The 16,637-nt window shown below is 42.6% G+C and overlaps 1 protein-coding gene across 6 annotated transcripts in view; it reads right to left on the bottom strand.

Annotated features, from left to right (window-relative positions):
* TPD52 (tumor protein D52) overlaps positions 1-16,637 on the bottom strand; it is a 224,250-nt gene that overhangs the window by 140,312 nt on the left and 67,301 nt on the right. For 4 of the 6 annotated variants that reach the window (XM_073550608.1, XM_073550607.1, XM_073550611.1 and 1 more), the window contains exon 2: positions 553-662. In XM_073550608.1, coding sequence (XP_073406709.1) covers positions 553-662 — 110 coding nt within the window. Of the gene's footprint in view, positions 1-552; positions 663-7,436; positions 7,738-16,637 lie in introns of those variants that run through there. The other 2 variants (XM_073550610.1, XM_073550609.1) reach the window with 2 other exon arrangements.

Raw genomic sequence — 16,637 nt, 5'->3', positions numbered from 1 at the left:
CAGGGTAGCTTCACTGGACTAGGTCTTTAAAGAAGCACTCCCTTTACAATTTTTATCCTCTTAATATATTGCAAATCATCATATATTATATAACAATTGCTCGTTTTACCTCTCTTTTCCAATAGGTCTATGATATCATAGAATTAAAAAAAGACTGGCTGATTCCTTCTAAGATGTATGTAGAAACAGGAGGTCAATTTTCCCTGTATAGGAGGAGAATTGATTTTTGCAGGGAAAAAGAGACTTCCGGTTTCTACATAGAGCAGAGAAAAGAAGAATTATCTGAGTAGAAAGTCAAGATGAGCAATTGTAAGTACACAGTCCAGTGTAATATGATGATTGCAATATATTAAGAGGATTAAAACCTTGATGGGAGGAGGAGGGCTTCTTTAAGAAGTAAAAAGTGATTATGAAAATAAAAACTTTCTAGCACCCACCATCTGGAGAGGGTGAAATATTATTATGTGTGATTTTCATGGTTGGTCCCCTCTTTTCCCCCCTTAATAAATGGCAGTATTAGATGGTGGATAGATAGATTCCCCCATATTTTACCTTCTCAAGCTCTCTTCGGAGTTGTTCCTGTTCCTCCTCAGACAAGAAGGCGTCTGTTACTGTAGCTACTGCATCTTCTCCCTCCGGGATGGGTTCAGGTTTTAAATGATCTATAAATATAGAAAAATTATTATTTTAATAATAGTATTACAAATATGTAGCTTTATTATGCTGGAATGGGGCGCATATGGAAGTGATTTGCTTTCAATAGGGTCCACAAAACATTTCCCAAAGTTTTATATACACAAAACTAAATAAAAAGTACCGTATATACAAACATTTATAAAATAAAACCTATTCTTTCCATAGTGTGAGAATCCCACTAATTCTTATTCAATTCGCAACCTATCCAGATTCGGACACAAAGGGATTAAACTAGATCTATGGCCAGGCTATCACTCATGATGAATAAAAAAACAAAGTAGTAACCATTCAGTAATACCAGACATCACCTATCCTACCATAAATAAGTGGCAGCTGAACACAAACACCATCACTGCCTTGTGCAGACAGTCAGGAATTATGCAATAACTGAAGGCCACGAGCAAACTGCAGATTGTGCTAGGAGGGTCGGATTCACACATTTGTGTTTTAGTTGTAGTCCTCTTCCTTTCTGAAGAGACAATTTGCATACTTAATTTCCCAGCATGTGAATGCAACGACCAGAGATCACGAGGCGGGAACAGTCAGGGGTTGATAAAATTCTATTTATATATAGAAGTAACGTTAAACAATTAGTGTTAGTAACTATGAAAATGAACCGTAGGAAGAATAACTAAGTTTAGACTAACCAATAAAGCCTTTCACTATTTAACATTAATGTTCCTTTCACAAAGTCACGGGAGTCACCATGTAAGTTCTCTCTGAAGCTCTGGCCCTAGGTCTATCAAAGCCAGTTGAGCCTCCCATGCACCAGCCGGCCCCCTCCCAACCTATAATCAAAATCCCAGCTGGCTGACCCTGGTACCGTAGATGATAGCTAGAAGTGACGGCCTTGTTCACTGGCTCTGTTTCTCCGCAATTGCCGGAGGCGAGCCTCGCCTGTTGCATTCTCCTCACTGATCTTCTCGGCTTGAGAGTCGGAAGAATTCTCTTATGCTCGGGGAGGAGAGAACTAGGCCTCTGCTTTTGACAGGAGACCTCAGGCCTCGGAGGCTTGACCAGCGTAGGCGTTATTTGGAGGTCTCCTGCAGGGAATCTGGACCTTGCCATGTGGTGCAGACTTACCAATGAGGCCCGTCACGCTGGTCTCAACAGTGTCTCTGGAGCAAATTTGCTCCATTCTCTTCCCAGGCGCGAAATCTCCTCGTGGTTTGGTGCAAAGGGCTTTTATAATAGGGACATCCTTCCTGTGGGTCACCTGATCCCGTCCAACACAAGGTTCGTCTCCCTGCAATTCGTCCAGCACAATTTTGTTTCGCTTGATTTCGGCTGGCCAGCAGATGGCAATCTCTCCTCATTAATGGCACATCCTGCACGAGTTCTTCAGAGATATCACACCTTCTTATTACACATGCATGGCCTATAAGTCTCCTCGTGCTGACATGTCAGGCTTGGCACTCTCCACAAGGGAAAAAAGTTACCCTTAGACCCCACGTTTCCTGACCCTAACTGTCTCAGACTATATATGGAGCTGTTGAGTTTGTTTTAGGAGACCTGCAGCCTGGAGCTGTTGAGTTTGGGTTAGACCTGGAGCCTTTCCATGCATCATGGTCCGTACTCTGACTGCGAAACAGATATGTAAATCTGGCTTTAGGCCTCATTCAGACCTTAGTTTTTCAATGTACAAATTTTGTGTTTTTCCATGGATAGAACTAGCACCCATTATAAATTATGAGGCTATTCACATGTCCATATTTTGGTGCAGACCACTTGAAGCAAAATTAGAAATTTCTGAGTATTTTTGTGCACTAAGTCAAAAATTCACCTATGCAAGTCTATGGGTCTGGGGAAAAAAAAAAAAAAAAAGTCGGGCAATACTGATGCCATTTCAAAACTGTCAGATTTTTAGGTTTGTTTGATAACAGAAAACTAATGCGCAAAAGTGAAAAAAAATTTCCTGCTGTTAAAAACGGTGTCTGATCAAAAAAAAAAAACTAATAAAAATCAGTCCGGTTTTAGCATAAGAGAAGAATCACTGACGTCTGAATGAGGCCTTAAGCTGGAGTCACACATAGCGACTTACCAGCGATCCCGACAACGATATCAACGTGTCAGGATCGCTGGTAAGTCGCTATGTGATCGCTGGTGAGCTGTCACACAGACAGCTTCACCAGCGATCAGCACGCCGACGCCGAGGTGAGGAGTGAGCCCGGGAGCAGCAGACAAGTGTGCCTGCTGTTCCAGTCCTCCACCAGCAGAGGGCGCGCCTGCATCCCCGGCCTCTCCTGGCGGCGTCCTGCTGCCTCCCGGTCCCCAGCGTGCGGCGGCGGCAGCAAGTACACACTCTGCGGGCTCCTGGTCCCCAGCGTGAGGCGGCGGCACCTGTAACTCACTGGTAACTAACGTACACACCTGATGTGTACGTTAGTTACCAGCTGATCGCTGGTCTCCCGCCTGTCACACGCAGTGATGCGTGAGGGCCAGCGGGAGATCAGCGCCGAAAAAAAATGTCCAGAGGTTTCTTGCAGCGATACCAGCAGGGGGGGCGGTCGCTGATCGCTGTCACACACAGCGATCTCGCTGGTGAGATCGCTGCTGTGTCACAAAACTTGTGACTCAGCAGCAATCTCGCTAGCGAGATCGCTGTGTGTGACGGGGCCCTTACTGTGAATGTTTCTGAAATTTTCCAGGATGAGTGAGAATATTGAATACAGAAATCTAGGGACCGTTTAGACACAGTAATGGTCACTTTTCATACTTTGGCTGGAGCAAAAGCTGTAAGTGATCAGAATTCACCATGTTGCATTATGTTGGCAGACTCCTCATTGCACATCTATTCCTCCAACAGGTTTTCTGTGTTACTCATTGACCAACCATGTTATAATTGAGGCCAACTTAATTAAGAAATGCAAATGCAGTGACCCAGAATAATCTCATCACGTAGCAACGTTTAGCAAGAATCCATAGCAAGAAGAAATAAGGATGAATTACCAAGGATTAACCCATCCTTTGTACCTGAGTAATACATTTAGATCTTCGCAATATATACTTAAAATAAATCAACAAATAATACAAAATATAAGCATAAGGCCTTATTCACATGTCAGCTTTTCACAAATGTGTGCTATCCATTTTTATGGACAAGCACTCGTACCCATCATAGTCAATGAACTGCTCACATGTCAGATATTTTCCTCAGACTGAGCAATATTGTCCTTGCAATATTGCGGACACATGTCTGAAGCGTTTTTCGGTTTTGCGGTTTCATTTTTCGCCCCCCTTCTTCCCAGATCCATGACTTTTTTTATTTTTCCATCAATATGGCCATGTGAGGGCTTCTTTTTTGCAAGACGACTTGTACTTTTGAATGACACCATTGGTTTTACCATGTCCTGTACAGAAAATGGGAAAAAATTCCAATCGCAGTGAAATTGCAAAAATAAAAAAAAAAAAAAGTGCAATCCCACACTTGTTTTTTTGCTTGGCTTTTTTGCTAGGTTCACTAAATGCTAAAACTGACCTGCCATTATGATTCTCCAGGTCATTACAAGTTCATAGACAACAAACATGTCTAGGCTCTTTTTTTTTTCTAAGTGGTGAAAAAAAAATTCAAAAAACTTTGTTTAAAGAAAAAAAAAAAAAAAAATTGCACTATTTTCCAAAACCCGTAGCGTCTCCATTTTTCGTGATCTCGGGTTGGGTGTGGGCTTATTTTTTGCATGCCAAGCTGACGTTTTTAATGATACCATATTGCTGAAGATGCGATCTTTTGATCGCCTGTTATTGCATTATAATGCAATGATATGGCAACCAAAAAAAGGTAATTCTGCCGTTTTGACTTTTTCTCGTTACGCCGTTTAACGATCAGGTCAATCATTTTTTTATTCATAGATCAGGAAATTCTGAATGCGGAAATACCAAATGTGTGTATGCTTGATTTTATTTTTATTGCTTTATTTTGAATGGGGCAAAAGGAGGGCGATTTGAACTTTTATATATATATATATATATATTTTTTTTTTTAATATTTTTAACATTTTCTTTTTACAGTTCGCATGCTTCAATAGTCTCCATAGGAGACTAGAAGCTGCCACTACCCGATTGGCTCTGCTACATACAGGCGATGATCAGATCGCCTCTATATAGCAGATTTACTCACAGCAAGCTGGCACTGACAGTCATAGAGGTCTCCAGGAGCACAATCACTTGACGGGGGTCACCGGTGTGCACATTTCCGGGGTGATTGCCGGAAGCGCTTGTTAAATGCCGCAGTCAGTGTTTGACAGCGGCATTTAACTGGTTAATAGCCTTAGGTGGATTGCGATTCCACCTGCGGCTATTGTGGGCACATGTCAGCTGTTCAAAACTCACCGCCAGAGCTCACATCAAAGGGAGGGGGTCAGACATTGGCGTAAATGTACGCCCGATGTCAGAAAGGGGTTAAAATTGGTAATGCAAGTCAATTGGTCGGTGAGAAAAAAAAAATCTGACATCATTCGGTAGCCATCCATGTGCTATCTGTATTTCACAGAGATAGCAGATGGAGAAATTCATCAGCGATTTTAATGACTTTCACTGAGAGAAGAAACTTGGTCTGTTTTTTGAATACGATATGTAAAAAAAAAAAAAAAAACAACAACAAAAAAAAAACACTGATCTGAATGAGGCCTAAAAAGGTATGTGCACACGTTGTGGATTTGGCGGAGAAATTTTCCGTGCGGATTTGGCCGAATTATTATTTGCGCAGGTAAAATGACCTGCGTTTTACCTGTGGATTTAGAACAGATTTTCTGCGGATTTCGCCTGCGTTTTTACACCTGCGGATTCCTATAATGGAAGAGGTGTAAAAACGCTGCGGATTCCGCACAAAGAATTGACGTGCTGCGGCAATGAACCGCATCAAATCTGCACGGAATTTTCTGCAGCATGTGCACAGAGGATTTGGTTTTCCATAGGTTTACATGGTACTGTACACCACATGGAAAACTGCTGCGGATATGCAGGGCCAAATCCGCAACGTATGCACATACCCTAAAACAAATCAAATTGTGTATTCAAGAAACTTCAAAACATTGAAAGAATAAAACCATATCAAGTAAATCTCCTAAAGTTTGAATAGATGAATATTTGTGGCTGCTGTTAAATTGCTTTCTTAAAGGGGTTTTCCCACAAACAAAAGTTTATTTTAAATCAATAGATCTTGGAATAATAATAATTTTCACAATTGGATGTGTTTCAATAAAATGTTCCTGTGCTGAGATAATCTTATATATGTGTCCCTGCTGTGTACTGTGTAATGGCTGTGTCTGGCCGTACAGGAACATGGTCTGATCATACCACAGCTCCTGGGCAGGTGGTGGTGGGTCGAGGACAAGACAGTATAAACATAGGACAGCACGGGATCACAAATAATTCTTTGACATAAAACATTGTGTAAAAAACAGGCAGGGAAATGTTTTACCTCATAAAAAGTATCAGGTGTGATCCCATGCTGTAATGTCTACATATTCTCTTTTGCTTCCCCCCCTGCCCTGGAGCTGGGGTATGCTCAAACCATGTTCCTGTACGGTCAGACACAGACATTACACAGTACACAGCAAGGACACATTTATAAGATTATCTCAGCACAGGAACATTTTATTTTTTTTAAAACACATCCAATTATGGATATTATTATTATTCCAAGACCTATTGATTAAAGTGAACTTTTGTTTGTGGGAAAACCTCTAAGTTTCAACCTCTGTCTGGTTTAATGTATCTGATTTACGCAGTCTAAGAACAGACTATGATGTCTCGCCTGGCCGGGGGTCTCCTGACCTGAACTCAGCAGCCTCATAAGCCTATATGAGGCTACTGGGCTATGGGTCAGTAGACTAGTGCCCAGTCCAGACATGACAGTCCATACTTGAAAGATGAAAGTTGGGCATGTGAACCCGGCCTAAGGCAATATGTCAGGGGCTGACACAGAGTATTCCCCAACAACGCTGGCATATGCCACTTTGTTTGTCACCTATTAGCCACGATTAAAAAAAAAAAAAAAGTGAGTCACTGCATACCACAGTAGAGAAAGCCAAAAGGGCACTTTTTTACCTTTATTGGGTGAATGAAGGGTAAAATATGTGCCAGAGCTTTCCTGGTGCATAGGCCACAATTGTTCAAAATGATCTGATATAAAGTAGAAGGATTTATGTTCCGTGACATGGAGCCTGTATGGTCGTGCCTGAGGTAGTATGGCTCCTCAGCTAAAAGAAAATCCACTCCGTACACCTTTGTAGAAAATCAAACACATATGAAGGTACCGTAGATGTTCCATGCAGCATCTCTACTGGAGGCCTGTAATGAGCCGTTCCTGGGGTTTCAAGGTAGACCAAATACCCATACCAAATACTAGTTAGAAATCCAAAGTTTAGGCATTTGTTATAGTTCAGAACAAATCATACAGTCAGAAACATGTACATATATCATAACCAGAACTATTGATATCTAAATGTGATCATGGGAGGTGGGGACATTTTTCTGGATATCCTGTCAGGAATCCCATTCTAGATCATATTAAGTCAAGCATGGCTGCTTACAAATAAGTCGAAAAATGTTCATCTGGATGGAAAAGGATATCCTAATCAGGTACGAAACTCTAGCTTTAGTGCTCAATTATGGCCATTTTTACATATATGGTCCAAGAACATGGCAGAGGTCACCGCCTGAAGCGATCTAATACACCACACACATCCAGACATCGCTCCCGACACCTTTATAGTCAAAGAGAAGGAATGAGAAGTTACCCGTGCCAAAACGCGTTGGTGAATCCGGAGGAGTGTTACTCAGATGAGGTGAAAGAAAGAGATAATTCCTATTGACTCCGCAGTCAAAATTGAAAGGTGACTTGTAGTCATCCTGGAGGTCAAAGTCCTTAGAATCCATTAGAGTGGATTGTCCTAGAGGATCATTGCGTTCCAAGTACAAAAAAGAAAATCTATACAACCCTTTCCTTCAAAGCTCCTCCAGCGAGTCCGTTCTCATCCGATGACGCAGAAATGGATTTTTGTCTATTGAACAAGGCCACAATGCATTCTGTGATGTGCCCGAAGATCCCTGGCCGCTCACATGACTGCAGCAATTTAATCAGTTACTTCCTACACAGGGCTTGGCTTATACTGTCAGAAGGTAAAAATCTGCCCCAATTGCTTTGGCATTCCTGATACAGCGGAGAGGGAAAAAAAAAAGTTTCTCTTTTACTTTTGGGATGCAGTGTGAGATGGGATCTTCTACCAACGAGGAGCGACGGCTCGGGTGCAGAAAACACTGCAGACATTTAATTTAGTAAAAATATCAGCAGCTCCTGCAAAACCGGGACCTTGTTAATCTTCTAGGGCACAAACAGATTACTGGCCAATATTGTTTGGCGCACACCATATGTGCTGTAACAGGCGCTCGCTGAGGATATGTGCGGACCCCTCTGTGGGCTGCACTGTCCTCCAAATACTAGAATATTCATAGCAAGCCATCTCCAGCACGGACATACACCAGAGGCCCCGGAGCAAAGTGCTCTTCAATCAATGCATTTCTTAATGCATCCTGGCCTCCAAACCTCAGAGCCTTGGGAATGATCTGCCTCTTCTGCTGGAGCGCTGCAGATAATAATGCTCAGCGGGGTTAGGTGACAGCCATTAGCTGGTGACCTGGTTTTCCAGGCCACTTGGAGGCGCTGCAGTACAGGCCATGATCAGTGTAAACAGAAGTCATGTACAACATATGGAGACAAGAAAGGACACGTGTATATATACGCCGCACCTTCACTCTTCACTATAACCTTTCAGCACGCTCATAAATATCATTATCACATTAGTACAGGTTTTTTTTTTTTTATCCCTCCATAAATCCTCTAGGCATGTGCATTTACCCAGTAAGAAAAACCAGCAGGTGAAGAAATAATGTTCACATATGCCTGCTTTACATCCAATATCACAATTCAGCACTCACGAGAAAACAGGAAAGGTTAAATTAAAATGGAAATCATCATTAGAAAATTACTTAGGATTTTATGTAAAGCATCTTTAAATATTTTTGGCATGGAGATGTAGAAAAAAAAAAATCTAAAAATAAAAAAACCTGCATTAAAAATAAAAATGTTCACACTGACCTTATTTTAGACCAACTGTAGTGTTTCAGGAAACAATACATGTACTAAGTCACAACAGTATATTGTTTCAGGAAACAAGACACGTACCGAGTCCCAATAGCAAGAACCCTACCATCTCTTTTGAATTTTAGTGTTTAACCCTTAATGCCCATTGATGGATATAACCGACACGGATCATATCAGGGACTTTCGTTCTGGGCCCACTCCACAGATGGCAGATGCCAGCTATATTATATAGCTCACATCTGCCTCACCAACGATCAGAAGGCCCACTGATCACTGCTGTTAGCCTCTTAAATGCGTGATCCAGCCCAGACGTTAGTTCGGGTGGCCATGGGTTTACCTGTGACGCAATTGCAGGGAGCCAGTGGGCTATAAAGCCAGCCGATGGCCAAGTGAACACCCCTGTGCCTTTCCTAAGATTGCTTCTGTGACGTCCAGTCTGTGGTTGTGAATCATAGGAGACAGTAATTTTTACTATATTCCACAATACTGTGGTATTGCTGTATATTGAACCTGTGATCAGATTGAGCACAGGTTCAAGTCCCCTAAGGGCACTGAAAGTGAAGATAATTTTTTTTTTTTTTTTTTTAAAGGCGACAAAAAACGAAACCAGGCATAATAGATCAAAACATAATTTTCACCCTAAAATAGTATCAATAAAAACATCAGGGCACTACGAAAAAAAAAAAAATGCTTCATCAACTGAAAAATTAGTTTTGGAAAATGGCGGACTCAAGAAAAAAAAAAAAAAGGTTTTTCTTTAAATTTCTGAAATTTTCCCACCACTGAAATAAAATCTATATAGGTGATTTTTTTCAGACAGAGATATGAAAACATAAGTAATTGCCAAATATTTGTAAAACACATTAAAAACAAAAACAATAGGTTGCATTCTCATGGTAGCTTCACTTTTTATTTCTTATGCCTGCTCTTCCCTGCTTCCTCAGCAAGATTTCAATGCCCAATATAACCATGGTCAATTTACTGTATATAAACCAAGAAATGTGGCCAGCCTTTTTCGTCATGGCTGCTAGATCATAGACCAAGTTTGTCCTGGTGGTGGAAGAAGAAGCGATAGTCCTGTACTCCAATGCAGCATCTGTCGCCTGGTCCCTCTTCTGCCATTTGTATTATCTTCTCATGTGGCAGGGAGGCCATTGGGCCCAGATGTCAGGCCCACTTTTGCACCCACTGTAACCACAACTCTGGTTATAGTTGAGAACTTACACAGCACTGGAGTTTCTTGTACGACGTTACGCTACTTTAACATGAATAATGTGACAGATAAGACAGAAGAAGCCACCATGGTTCCCAGTATACACAGATGCTGCTATGCAGGACTATTAGCCTTTTTATTGACCACAACATAACTGACTTGTCGGTCTGATCTAGGCACAACTGTTGGTCTGACGTTCCTGCTACAACTTTGTATTTTTGAGGCCCTACACATGCGCACGGTTACATGAATCCTGTGGGCCCTCCTACGGGCAATGTCTGCATTGATTTTATGAGCAGGCGAGGGATTACAGCGCCGAACAGGTCAGTGTGACACTGATGGGAGGGGGAACCATTATAATGAGAACAGGTCAGTGTGATACTGATGGGAGGGGGGAACCAATATAATGACAACAGGTCAGTGTGACACTGATGGGAGGGGGGGACCATTATAATGAGAACAGGTCAGTGTGATACTGATGGGAGGGGGGGACCATTATAATGAGAACAGGTCAGTGTGATACTGATGGGAGGGGGGAACCAATATAATGAGAACAGGTCAGTGTGACACTGATGGGAGGGGGGGACCATTATAATGAGAACAGGTCAGTGTGACACTGATGGGAGGGGGGGACCATTATAATGAGAACAGGTCAGTGTGATACTGATGGGAGGGGGGAACCAATATAATGAGAACAGGTCAGTGTGACGCTGATGGGAGGGGGGGACCATTATAATGAGAACAGGTCAGTGTGATACTGATGGGAGGGGGGAACCAATATAATGAGAACAGGTCAGTGTGATACTGATGGGAGGGGGGAACCAATATAATGAGAACAGGTCAGTGTGACGCTGATGGGAGGGGGGGACCATTATAATGAGAACAGGTCAGTGTGACACTGATGGGAGGGGGAACCATTATAATGAGAACAGGTCAGTGTGACACTGATGGGAGGGGGGAACCAATATAATGAGAACAGGTCAGTGTGATACTGATGGGAGGGGGGAACCAATATAATGAGAACAGGTCAGTGTGACGCTGATGGGAGGGGGGGACCATTATAATGAGAACAGGTCAGAGTGACACTGATGGGAGGGGGAACCATTATAATGAGAACAGGTCAGTGTGACACTGATGGGAAGGGGAACCATTATAATGAGAACAGGTCAGTGTGATGCTGATGGGAGGGGGAACCATTATAATGAGAACAGGTCAGTGTGACACTGATGGGAGGGGGAACCATTATAATGAGAACAGGTCAGTGTGACGCTGATGGGAGGGGGTACCATTATAATGAGAACAGGTCAGTGAGACGCTGATGGGAGGGGGGGACCATTATAATGAGAACAGGTCAGTGTGATACTGATGGGAGGGGGGAACCAATATAATGAGAACAGGTCAGTGTGACGCTGATGGGAGGGGGGGACCATTATAATGAGAACAGGTCAGTGTGACACTGATGGGAGGGGGAACCATTATAATGAGAACAGGTCAGTGTGACACTGATGGGAGGGGGGAACCAATATAATGAGAACAGGTCAGTGTGATACTGATGGGAGGGGGGAACCAATATAATGAGAACAGGTCAGTGTGACGCTGATGGGAGGGGGGGACCATTATAATGAGAACAGGTCAGTGTGACACTGATGGGAGGGGGAACCATTATAATGAGAACAGGTCAGTGTGACACTGATGGGAGGGGGAACCATTATAATGAGAACAGGTCAGTGTGATGCTGATGGGAGGGGGAACCATTATAATGAGAACAGGTCAGTGTGACACTGATGGGAGGGGGAACCATTATAATGAGAACAGGTCAGTGTGACACTGATGGGAGGGGGAACCATTATAATGAGAACAGGTCAGTGTGACGCTGATGGGAGGGGGTACCATTATAATGAGAACAGGTCAGTGAGACGCTGATGAGAGGGGGAACCATTATAATGAGAACAGGTCAGTGTGACACTGATGGAAGGGGGTACCATTATAATGAAATCAGGAGGCAGGGATTTCTTCCAGGAACCGCACGCCCTGGAGCCTGGAAGAAATCATTAGCTTCTAACATTATAAATGAATTTCTGAAGCTCTACATCGCAGCTAAGAGGCATACAGGTAAGACTAGTTTAACCATCCTATTACCTATATGTCCATAGTAGATCAAAACACTAGGGAGTGACAGATTCCCTTATATTATAAAAAAAAAAAAAAAACACAATACACAAACAATAGTCGAAAAGAGATTAAGAATATAAGTGCTAAAAGTTTAAAAGGTGATTCGGAAATATCAGTTATTTTTCTATAGATCAAGGATAATACACAACCTTTGATTAAGGATTCATCAGGGATAAACTTACTCCGAGTAGTGTCTGCTGAAATAGTAAATTCTCATCTGGTCACTCAATTATACTTAAATCTATTAAAACACCAGAATACAAAAAAGAAATCTATCCTGTTGTGGCCCAAAGAGAAGACTCACATTGACACCATCTAGGATAACCCAAAAGTCACTTGCATGCACTTCGCCATTGTGACATCGAGTGCATTAATCGTCCATCACATGAGTGAAATCAAGCACAATGAACAGAACAAATCCAGATTTAAAAACTTGATGAAGTTGCCTTTTTTTGTTTTAAGTCGGTGGTGCTATTAGCTGCTAACATTAAGGCCAGATTCACAGATTTATGAAACCAAGCACAAACTAGGATGCATGGACTGGGCACGTGTCTCCCGAGCCGAACTCCACAGCCTCGTATAGGACTATAAAGCTGTTGGGTTTCAATCAGGAGACCTTTGGCCACTCATCACAATCTGCACTCAGGCCTGAAACACAGCCAGAATCACACCTCTGTATTCACTATATAACCTAATAATACTCTAGTCCAACAGCCAAGTTGTGAAATGACCAAATACATGATAATTGATGGTTAGGTGCGCAATTTTGACAATTTCCACAGTTTTTGGCCACCTGGAATGCAGCCTGGCAATCTGCAATATTGGAGCTTTGACTAGTTGAAGGTAGTAAACCTAATTCAATTTCCAAAACAGAAAACATGGTGCCATTTTTGCATTTATTTGTAACTTCGTGCATGTAATACCATTGACCAAAATAACTCTTGGACTTCTTCTTAGTCAAATGTTCGTGTTCATTTTAGCTTTGAGAAGCAGATCAGTCTTTCCCAGACTCTTCTGAAACATTCCTCATGGAATCAAAGGGTATGGATTGGCATGCCAGACGCCTCTTACCAGACATCGGCCATCAGGTGATGGTAGGGAACACCCCCACCGATGCCACCTAAAATCAGCAGGTTCAGAAGACTTCTCTAATATGTGGCCAACTTTGGTGGGCAGATTTAGTCAGATACAATTTAATATTAAAACAAAAAGTAAAAACGATGGCAGACTGCACTGCAACATTCATGGTCTTTTTTTTACGGAGTAATAAGCCATGGTGGAAGACTGGATAAAAGTAAGAGATGCATTCATTTTCTAGTATTCGAGAATACGCCAATTTCAATCACGTTCTGTGCCTTGTTTTGCTTGTTGCTGCCTGTATCTGTCGTGCTGATTTCCTTCTAGGAAACAATCGCTGTGATCATTTGCTCTAATTTTCAGCTGATCCTGTAAAACACTAGGAATACAAGAAGGTTTCTAACCTCCGAAGTCACCAAACAGGAAGGAACTTTTAAGGTACACACTGCTAACTGAACGTCAAGGATATGAAGGCCAAATATTGTGTAAGTGTTACGGAGTATGCCGGTCCGGGTTAAGAGGAAGCATTGTTTCACAATCTGAATTTGCCAAAATACCGTAATAAGACTCTGCTATAGATTATAAAGAGAACTCAGGAGCCAAGGTGCCCAGAGAACAAAGGGTTTTAGTGTATTTTACAGCTTTGGAAGAAGCACAGAAAGATTTTATTACATGACTGATGCTGCTATTGCATAGTCAGACTAAAGAAATCAATGGAAATTGCAAAGTACTTTCTACAGAAGCATTTTATTTATTTTACTCAGTTTTATAGCGCCTTTGATTGCACAGCGCTTTACAGACATTATCGCCACTGTCCCCATTGAGGTTCACAATCTAGATTCCCTATCAGTATGTCTTTGGAGTATGGGAGAAACTTGAGTACCCCAGAGGAAACCCACGCAAACATAGGGAGAACATACAAACTCCTTGCAGATGTTGTCCCCCGTGGGATTTGAACCCAAAACCCCAGCGCAAAGCTACAGTGCTAACCACTGAGCCACCATGCTGCCCATGACGCACAATGGAGGGCTCAGTAATAAGCGTTGCATTACAATTTTATCCATGCTTTGTAAAGTCATTCTTTTTCCAAAAGTAACAGACACCCTTCCAAAAAAAAATAAAAAAAAATAAAAAAAATGTATAAGGGTATGTTGCCACGGTTAGTAAACACTGCGGGCTGGACGCTGCGTACATCCGCAGCATCCTGATGTTACAGCATAGTGGATTGTATTTCAAGAAATCCCATCTCCATTATGCGTCCTGAGATGCCTCCGGGTTCCCTGTGTAAACGGACATGGGGCGCGTCTTTCCATACCGCAGCATGTCTATTTATGTTGCGGAGAAGCTCAGTCTCCACAGCGTAAATTACCCATAGGATTTAATTAGATGCAATGAAACTGCATTATCTTTATAGTCACATGGGTATTAAGTGCGGGAACGCAGCTTACCACGCATGTGTACCAATTTAAATAAAGGTGTACCTTGAGCCGGAAGTTCGCGTCCACTGCTGTTCTCGCAATGAGATGAGCTGACCGTGAGAACTGCGGTGCACGTGACCACTGGGGGACGAGGTTATCACCGGTCATTTGCCAAGTTTTCACAATCAGCTGATCACGAGAACTGCAGTGCAAGTGACCGGAGACCGAGTTGTCTCCAGTGATCAGCTTCAAGCTCCGCTGTGTTCTGGATGTCTGGCTGAGTGGTGGCATAATGCCACCGTTCAGCTTGACATCCAGATGTAGCAGAGTTGGACTCGTCATGGGACAGGATGTATATCTTCTTGGCGGAGTTATGAAATATTGTTGCTTTTTTATTTTCATTCTCTTACAGGAGATTGAGTGCTTTGGTGGAATTAGGCGATGCAGTAAATATGGTTTAATTTAGAACTTTTAAAGGAGTCTGTCATTATTTCAATTAAAGGACTTTATTCTGGCTGTGTCTTTATTTACCATGTAACTATAGGATTAGTAATGGATCGTTGTCATAGACACTTCTCCATTACTAATTCGTGGACTTGATGTCACATGACAAAACAAAGGTGACATCAACCCCACAAATATTACTCCACTTGCCACAGCTACAGGGCAAGTGGCAAGAGCCGGGTAAAGTGCCACAATTGGCACATCTTTGAATGCGCAAATTATGGGGTGGCTGCAGGCTGCTAATTTTAGGCTGGTGAAGGCCAAAATCCATACGCCTCGCCAGCTTAAGAATACCAGGCCACAGCTGTCTGTTTTTCCCTTGTCTGGTTAACAAAAATAAGGGGGAACCCAGGCTATTTTTGGCGGGAATCCCACTATTTTTGTTAACCATCCAAGGTAAGAAGACTGCTGCGGCCTGGTATTATCAGGATGGTAAGGTTCATGAATATTGGATCCTCACCAGCCTGAAATACCAGTCCCAGTAGTCTGCTTTACTCTGGCTGGTTAACAAATATAGGGGGACCCCACGCTATTTTTTTAAAATTATATTTATTAAAAAGAAGGGGACCTCTCTCTGTGCTTTCCTCCACTTCCTGTGTCGTGTACTTCTGGCTGTGTCACAAGTCACCATTATTTAAATTCGTACACATGCATAGTAAGCTGCGATCCTGCACTTAATACTCATGTGACTATAAAGACAATGTGGTTTTACCGCATCTAATGAAAGTGTATGGGTAATTTACGTAACATAACATTACATAACAAATTGACATGATGCGGTCTGGAAAGACGCGCTGCATGTCCGTCTCTGCAGGCGAGCCGCGGACATTGGTGCACACAGTTGGGCATGGGATATCTTGAAATCCCATACACTATGCTATAACATCTGGCCACTGCGGGTTTGATGCTGCGGATGTATGCATCATCCTACCTGCAGCATTTTCTGACCGTGGGAATATACCCCAATATACAGTGCACCAAATCTGCATTTGAGGTCACCTGCGTTTTTTATGCGCTTTTTCATTGCATGCGTTTTTTTTGTCACTTGAAATAAAGCCAATTGAAAGTTGGCATCTGGGAAGGAAAAAAAAGTGACTGCCTGCTTGCAGATACAGTGCCTTGCGAAAGTATTCGGCCCCCTGGAACTTTTCAACCTTTTCCCACTGTGGTGTAGTGACCACTGTGTCCGCTAGGGGGCGCTGAGTGGATGTCCCAGGAGAGAGGATGAGTGGCAAAATACTGAATGACCATTATGTATCTCAAGGTGGGTGGCCTTGGGATGGAGACTTGTGTGTGTGTTGATGAGCAGTGATACTGCTGAGGTGCTGTTTCAATGTGTTTGGGAAATCTCCAGGTAACTGGTGAGATGGGCAAAACCGGTTACCTACAAACCCACCAAGGGGGTGTGTTTAAGAACGCTATTGTAAAGTGTGTATGAGTGGTTGAAGGACCT

Source organism: Dendrobates tinctorius, unplaced genomic scaffold, assembly GCF_039654945.1.
Source record: "Dendrobates tinctorius isolate UK_male_01 unplaced genomic scaffold, ASM3965494v1 ptg000165l, whole genome shotgun sequence".
Taxonomy (NCBI): domain Eukaryota; kingdom Metazoa; phylum Chordata; class Amphibia; order Anura; family Dendrobatidae; genus Dendrobates; species Dendrobates tinctorius.
Note: the sequence above shows the minus strand (reverse complement) of the source record. Positions and strands in the feature narration are given on the sequence as shown.